Consider the following 8,487-nt stretch of genomic DNA (forward strand, 5'->3'; position numbering starts at 1 on the left):
TCTGTTTGGACCTCTTTCACATCCTCCTCCATCCTTGGATTGCTAGTTCAGAGAGCTTCTCCATCACAGAACTTCTTTATGGCCCATGGGGCCAGGAAATCTGGAAGCCTTCTGAAGTGTGTTTCTCTTAGTGTGCAGCACTTTGGTGTCTTCTACATTTAGGTATTGCAAAAGTTGACTTAATTTTACATTGCTATAATAAAAAACAAGAGAACAAGTAATTTCAAAGACATCCTAAATCACAGTTGTGGGAGCTGGAAATAGTTTGGCCATGTTTGGTAGTTTAAAACAAAAGTTTGCGGTTCATACAGGGGGTAAGAAAATGGTTGCTCTTACTTGGAATGAGCTACAAGAAATGACTTCTCATGGAGATTTGATGGCACTTTCATTAGCCAGTTGTTGAGTATTTGAATTGGAAATGTAGAACTAAGCTTCCTTTATTGATAAATGCGGGTTTGATTCCTTGGAGAGTTTGTTTGTTTGTTTGTTTGTTTGAAAGCTTCAGAAGTGCATTAACAGCTCTGAAGATGTGTCAGCAGCTCAGGGTGCACTAGAGGTACCAGGCATGTGAGAGCTCTTCATGCCAAGGAGGCTTTTGTTGTGTTTCTTCTTTTCCTTTGTCCATTAGAAATATGGATTTCCCTGTAATAAAGAGGTACAGATAAGGTTCCAGATATTTGAAATAGGTACCTACAGCATATTTCACATGTCAGTCTAGGTGCCCTATGGAAAATGAAGGCTCGAGGGAGATTATTTTCTTGTTGTTCTCTCCATGTAAAGCTTTTGGGACTAGAGGTTTCTCACTTCTGTAACATCCTGAGGAAGTGACAGGTTTAGCTTTTATTTTGTAGCTGCTCCTCCTGTTTAGACCCTGAGCTTGTTACAGCTTTGTTCTCAGTCAGAACTGATGGGAGTTTTTGGCCAGTCTCATTCTAGAAATCTCTGTTTTGAAAATTCCTTCTATGAATTACAGGGAGTGTGGCAAAGACTTAGTGGTTTCTTAGAGCAGACTATGGAAGCCCCAGCAAATCTGCATTTCTAACTTACCTCATCTCTCTAGACCTGCTTCTGTCCTCTGTCATCTTTTCATTGTCTTTCCAACCCCTTTCCTTGCTTACCTGGCAATGCATCCATTTAAATTAAACATTCCAGGGCCTAACAAGCATAGTGCAGTTCTACTGTGTAGATACACTAAATGGATAGCAGAAAAGCTGAGCCAAAGCCAGAGAAAGCTCTCAGTTTTCTTCCTGTACGTGCAGAAAACAAAATTTTTGAGCAGCAGCACAATACAGTGTTTGCAGTGTCACTGATTTTCCTCTAAAGACACCTTGCAGACATGGACAGTGAATTTCTGTGAGGGACTGCAGGTGCTCCTTTAAGTCCTTTCACTTCAGTCTAATGCCATGAGTGTAAGTTACTGCAGCCCAGCACTTTAAACTCAGGTTTAAAATTTGTGTTACTGCTTTAGTTCATTCTGGAGATGGTTTAATAAAAATCACCCATCACTGCCATTAGTTTTAAGTATGTGAATGTTGTAGGGCTTTTGTGCATCAGTTTTGCATGTGTACTGCAGGAAAACGTCTGGGGTTTGATTTTTGTGGCCTCTGAAGTAGCCCACAGAGCAGGGCTGTCCATGGGGCTGGCCAGTCAGTGTTGTGTTTGTAATCTGTATGCAGATGGCAGAGCTTTAAGCTGTATTAAAACTGCTTGCATTAGTAACATTTAATTGTGGCTGAATTTATTCCTTGTGTTAACATATCTGAGTATTCAACATTTATTGCCCTGTGAGAAACATACAAATACACTAAATACTAATTCATCAAAAGTATAGTGTTTCATATTTATTTTTAGTTTTTGTTTTGGTTTTTTTTTGCAAGATACTAATTGTAGTATTGTCTTGCTGTACTAAAGGTGCTTTTTTTAATGTGTGTGTGTGGATAGTGCATGTCTGTGCATACTGTGTAGACCATGTTGCATGTTATTGATGCATGTTTGAAATTTGTTGTGTCCTTCAAGGCATGATAAGTGGCTATCCACCGGTGCTGCCGCCTTTGCAGGGCCCAGTTGATGGCATTGTTAGCATGGGCAGCATGCAGCCACTTCACCCAGGGGTGCCCCCACCCCACCAACTCCCGCCAGGTATGCCAGGCATCCCAGGCATCCCAGCACCCGGTAAGAGCCTCATCCTCATTCCCTCTTTATTTCATTGTCATGTACTTGGTTTGACCCATTCTTACAGGAGTTCTCTGTAGCTTGTTCCAGTTGTGCCTTTGGTTTGTGAGCAGCAGCACTGCTGAATGTGAGGGGTGTGCAAAGCACTGACACTGCAGCATGGCCAGTAAACCCTCAGGGAAAGGGTACTGGAGAAACTGGTGCTGCTCCAGCAGGAGGTTTGTTCCAGCCAAAAAAGCCCTGGTGATTGTACTTGAGTTTATCAGAAGAGTGAAAAGGTGAAATCAGCCTGTTCATATCCTTATGTCATTTGAACAGCATCTATACACTCATCCTTTTCTTATTTGAAGTGGGCTTATAAATGAAATTTGTTCTCTTTCCTTACCAGAGTCTTTTTCAGTGTGGTAATGTCAGACTGCACTGAAATGAGCCTGGTCATGTAAGACTCCTTGGCCACTGGGGCAGTGATGTGTTACTGTAAAACAGTGTTCAGCTGAAAGAACAGTGACTGGAAACATGTGGGGACAAGGTGAATTCAGTATTTTCTGTGGCAAAATTTTGAATTGATTTTTGAGAGCATTTCTACTGCATTTGCTGTATTTTTGCCACACTTTTGATGAAAAGTGAGGCTTAAATGAAACAAATATTTTGCCAATGTTAATGCCATTAATGTGTCTCAGTTAAGGGGAAAAACATTCATCTGCCCTCTGTTCCTGTTTCCTGCTGATACTTTTTTTACCTCTGATAACTCATGTGCCTGTGAAAAAGTTGTGCCGTCCCTCTGTTCAGCAGTAAAGCTGTGGACAAAATGGTCTCATTTACCACTCCCTACCCCCTTGCAAGTGTGTTTATCAGAAGCTCTGTTAAGAATTTTATCTGTACATAAATGATGTGAGTTGGGGAGGTTTTGTTTGCTTGCCTGGTGTTTCTGAAGTCCATCAGCACCACCCTGCAGCTTGGCTGGCTGTGGATTCCCTGCCATGGCACCTAGAGGGAGCAGCACAGCAGCTGTGCAGGGACGCTGAGCACACAGCAGCCAAACGTGTGGGAGGTGAATCCAGGACTCTCCATCCCTCTGAAGGGCTGTTCCCACTGCTGTGGGCTGGATGTTTGTGTGGAAAACTGGCAGGATGTGGATTAGCAAAGCCACAGTGTCTGGTAGTGAAGTGGTGCTGAGCTGGGCACAGCAGGCTGAGGGTGAAGCTGTGCTCTGATGCTGGGAAGGGGAGGGTGCCCTCCTCCAGAGCCCTTCCTTCCCTTTGGACCAATTCCAAAGCTTGTGTTGCCAATGTTTTTCCCAACTTCTGACATACTGTTGGTACAGATACATTTAAAATGGGACCTGTGATCAAATGGAAAATGCATTCGAAAAAAGCTTTAGTGAGTGAAACCCAGTGGCACATCCTTTGATCACTGATACAGAAATCATGCATTTAATTAATGTAAATTAAATCCGCAGGAAGAGCACAGTTAGTTTGCAGCTTTTCCAGTGAATGAGCATGAAAAGTGGCACAAACAGAAAGGAAAGCAGCAGCACACATAACTTTCACACATCTGTATGTCAAATGTCAGGAACTGCATGACTCTCATTTAGATCTGTACATTTTTGTATGTAAGACTTACACAGTTGTGCTGCACTCTGTGCAAGAGGGAGAAGTCCCAATATGCTTGAGAAAAACAGCTTTTATTTTTTGGCATTGATTTCAAATATTCATTGTTCTGTATTTAAGTCTATTGCAGCTTAACCTGCAAGATGCATTTTGTATTAGTGAGATCTAACAGAATTTGTGCAAAGGCTTGAATTTCATCCTGCTGTGAACATATTTTACAAAACTGAACACAAGGAAATGTTAAGTGTTGCTAAAGCAGATCAGCAGTTCCTTTCTTAAAGGAAAGGACTTCAGGAAGATCCTGTCAAGCCAAAGGTGTATATTATAAAATGGAAAGATGCAGTCAGGCAATCACAAAGTAACATGAAAAACACTTGAAAAGCAAAAGCTATTCAGTATGCATTTCTCTAACTCAAATAATTCAACAGGCCATATACCAGTGTTTGGTAGTTGTCATGTTGGCTTTTTTTTTTTCATTCAGAAACTTGTGAAGTTTTTTACTGGGGGCGAGGGGGATATTTGAATGTTGTACATCTACTTAAAATAACTGTGAGCAGTGATACAGTGATATCAAAGTATAAATTCTTGCTATTGAAGACCAAAGAGGTATTTGTCACTGCTCTGAAGTAAGACTAATTATTTTATATTTTGGAATATAGGTGTTATAGGCCAAAATGTGTCCCCTATGGTAGGCACTCCAGCACCAGGAGCAAGTCCTTTTGGACAGCAGGTGAGTACTTTTTGCATTATTTATGAGACTCTAAGGCTCAGAATTGGCATTTGAGCAACATCTCAATTCAGACATGTAGGGATGCACACAGGCTTTCCCAGGGAGAACAGAAATGAAATGTTCTGATGTGCTTGGAACCAGTTAATATCTCACACTCAGAGTGTATGTCTGTATTTGACGGTGGAATTGTTGTTACAGTCAGGAGGTTGGTCCAGTGAGGTAACTTCAGTATAAACCAGGAAGTGCTTTGTCTTAGTTTTCTACTAAACTGAGTCATTTCAGTATAGTGTGAAACTGCTGATAATTTAGGTTTTGCATGCTTTGTGACACAGAGAGAACACTGCCCATTTTATCAGCTCTTGATGAGTAGGTAAAAAATATTCATATTTCATAAACTGATGAAGCAGATGTTCATTGGCAGTTCAGAATTTATGACTTTGGGTAGCTGTGATGATCTGATGTTTCTTCTCAGTGATTAATGCAGATTTACTGTTCAGAACATTCCCAATTTTACTGACCAAATTTTTGCATCATAAAGAGAAATGTGGTTTTGGCTTGAGGGTGTAAAGAAAAAGAGGGAGAGTGGCTATGCATAGGCAGATGGGAGTGGTGGGGGAATGGTTTTAAACTAAAAGAGGAGAGCTTCAAGTTAGACGCTGGGAAGAAGTTATTTATTCGGAGACACTGACACAGGGTGCCCAGAGAAGCTATGGCTGCCCCACCCCTGGAGTCGTTCAGGGCCAGGTTGGATGGGCTTGGAGTGACCTGGTCTAGTGGAAGGTGTCGCTGCACTTGGCAGAGGGTTGGAATAGGATGAGCTTTAAGGCTTCTTTCAACCCAAACCATTCTGTGATTCTATGAGTACTAGAAGTTAAGTGGTACAGTGTTGATGTCATGACATTGAGTTATTCCAGACCACAGGATGTCTGTCCTAAGAGTTCTCAGTGCTGCTGGTTAATCACAGTGGTGGGAATTCTTCTGTATGACTGGGAATTTTCCTGCCTGAGATTTTTGACAGTAATTCTGTGGAAGTAACCCAGTTGTCCAAGGATCCATATCAGTTTGGATTAGATGTTTTAGAGTCAAATTTTGCACTTCACAGACCACATTATTTCAGATCAAATTGGAGAAGAAATGAAACAAAAAGGAGATAAAAGGTATAATTAAGGTTAGAAGAGATATGGTGATGATAACAAGAGTATATTTACATAAATCAGAAATATGAACAATGTCTGTTGAATATGAATGGTTGGTTTGCACTTCCTTTCTTTGTGCATCTCCAGGGAAATTTCCTCAGGCTTTTGCACATAACCTCAGTTGAAACTCCATTGCAAGAGGCTGCCCTGAGGCTGGGGTGTTCCCTGCAGTGCCCTGGGTGTGACCCCTGGCTGGTTTGCCTTTCAGATCGGGATCCTGGGCCCGCCGGGCCAGCAGGCGCCGCCGCCGTACCCCGGGCAGAGCCCTGCCAGCCAGCCCGTCATGCAGCAGCCCAGCACCCCCATGTTCGTGTCCCCTCCACCAAAGACACAGAGGCTCCTCCATTCTGAAGCCTACCTGAAATACATTGAGGGGCTCAGTGCTGAGTCCAACAGCATCAGCAAGTGGGATCAGACCCTTGCAGGTAAGGCTCTGGGTTCCTCGTAACCCGTTATTTTTGCTTTCATAGAAAACGCTATCTGCTGTTTGCTTGTTAAAATATATACCATGCATTTAAATATACACATGTATTATTACATATAATAATAATAGATATACATTATTACATGTATTAAAATATATACATGTAATTAATTCCTAAAGACAGATCAACAGACTGAGAATTTGTGTGTTATCCACAGGCAAATTCCATCAGTGTTGCATAAACCTAAGATTTAAGCCCAGTGCTATGGGCTTAAATCTAGCAAAAGTAGAATATCTTATATTGTAGAGTTATATTTGCCTTTCTCTAGAATAAGCCATGAGGTGTTGTATTGCACTAAATAGTTATTTAGTTGTTTGCACTGGGTGTTTTGGTAATTTGTGCTGTTCACATGATTTGTATCCTATGACCTCATGAACTTCCCCTTTTTTTCCCCTAAGTGTTAGCCCTGGTGGTCTCTTTCTTCCCTGGTCAGTCCTTCCCCCTGCCCCTCCCCACTTAAATCCCACTGGTTTTATAATGGTTGTATATTGTATATTGGTTGGTATAAAAGTCGTGCTCCCCTCTCCCCTGCTTATCAGGCCATGCCCTCTTTCTCACCTGGGGAGTCACCAGAGCCTGAGGTGTCTCCAGCAAGTCTAAACAGAGGACATTTGTCCCCACGTGGAAAAGAACGCTCCCAATCTTTTGCATTGTCTATGTGTGACCCCGCGTGGGCTGGGGTCAATGGCTGGCCGGAGTGGACACGGTCTGACAATGAAGTAATGGAGCCCTTGTTGGGTTTTGCAGCACGCAGACGAGACGTGCACCTGTCCAAGGAGCAGGAGAGCCGCCTGCCCTCACACTGGCTGAAGAGCAAGGGTGCCCACACCACCATGGCCGACGCGCTGTGGCGCCTGCGGGACCTGATGCTGCGCGACACCCTCAACATCCGCCAGGCCTACAACCTGGAGAACGTGTAGGCATAGCCCAGGACAATGGCTGCTCTAGTTACTGGGTGGCAAGAGATAACCAACAATAATTTGTATTGCATTTTACTGTACATTGCAAGACCATTTTTATATAAGGACACTTTTAATAAGCATATTTCACTTTTTGTTATATTAAGTTGACTTTATCAAATACACAGATTTTTTGCATATGTTTCTTTTGTTTGAAAGGCGATTTCATAATTGGTTGAGTGTAGTCAAGGATTCATCTTTCTTATACTTTATTGCTGAGAATCTGATGCCATTGTTTTTATATAAAAAAAAAAAAGGAAAACAAAGTATTTACAGATTGATACAGTGGAATGTGAAGTAGTCATAGTTTACATCCTATGAGAATGTGTGTACCTGTGCTTGTGTGTGCTGGCCACTTCGGGCAGAGCTGCTCGGGTGTGAACAGGGAGGATCTCTTAAAAGAAGCTAAAGGTAAGAAGTGCTTTGGCACTAAGGAGAATTGGCATTCCGAGTCAACACTGAGGCAGCTGGGTGGGCCACAGCAGCCCTGGAAGTGCTGGTGTGGATGGGACAAGGGTGTCCTGACTGCTCATGTTGTCCAGTCCTGTCCAGTTATTTAACTGTGTAGCCAAGGCCATTGTGATCCTAAATCAGTAACACAGCCCCTGTGCTGGCAGGCCCTTAGAGCGGAAGTGTTTCATCTGCCATGGCCTGTGCTGGGGGTTCTGTGATGTCCCCAACACCCAGCAGTGGGACAGGGAAGCTCCTTCCCTTCTCTGGGCACTTCTGTCTGTGCTGGAAGAGGCTCACAGAACTCAGAACCAGCCCAGGTCTTGGAAGGTAAGTTAGGGGAGAAAAGTGGAGTTGTTCTATTAGTAAGGTAATGTGATATTTTTTGAAATTCACACAATTGGGCATTGTAAGACATTTTTGTATGCTTTCTTTAAGTGTATTCATTAACCTTAGTGAAAGTTTTGCAATGCAAATTGGAGTGAAATTTGATGCTTAAATTAACTTGAAAGTAAAATACTACTGTATGGTATGTGTAAGGTCAGCATACCCAGTACATTGGAGAAATTGAGTACTTGCATTGCAGCCTTCAAAGAGTTTGGGGTTGTTTTGGTGGTTTTTTTTTTTTTTTTTTTTTTTTTTTTTTGTTTTTCTTTTTTTTTTTAATCTAAGTAAAGTAGGTATCGACTCTTCTTGCCAAATTTCAAGGTTGTGGCTGCCTTCTGCTAAAAACTTACCTGTCCTCAACTAACCAACCTTTTGGACTACAAAGTTATTTGTTTAAAGGTAAATACTTTCATGTATTTAATTTTGGAAAAAGAATTAATACTTTTGGATTGCTTTAAATAAATAGGAAAGCTCTATGAATTTGGGAAAAGTCAGCAG

The 8,487-nt window shown here is 42.0% G+C and overlaps 1 protein-coding gene across 1 annotated transcript in view; it reads left to right on the forward strand.

Annotated features, from left to right (window-relative positions):
* PBRM1 (polybromo 1) overlaps nt 1-8,487 on the forward strand; it is a 54,116-nt gene that overhangs the window by 44,045 nt on the left and 1,584 nt on the right. Inside the window, 4 exon segments of the mRNA XM_031058151.1 lie at nt 2,017-2,172; nt 4,442-4,512; nt 5,917-6,133; nt 6,941-8,487. The exon segment at nt 6,941-8,487 is cut by the window's right edge and continues 1,584 nt beyond it. Of these exon segments, the coding sequence (XP_030914011.1) occupies nt 2,017-2,172; nt 4,442-4,512; nt 5,917-6,133; nt 6,941-7,113 (617 nt within the window). The 3' untranslated portion in view covers nt 7,114-8,487.

Source organism: Geospiza fortis, unplaced genomic scaffold (genome assembly GCF_000277835.1).
Source record: "Geospiza fortis unplaced genomic scaffold, GeoFor_1.0 scaffold78, whole genome shotgun sequence".
NCBI lineage: Eukaryota > Metazoa > Chordata > Aves > Passeriformes > Thraupidae > Geospiza > Geospiza fortis.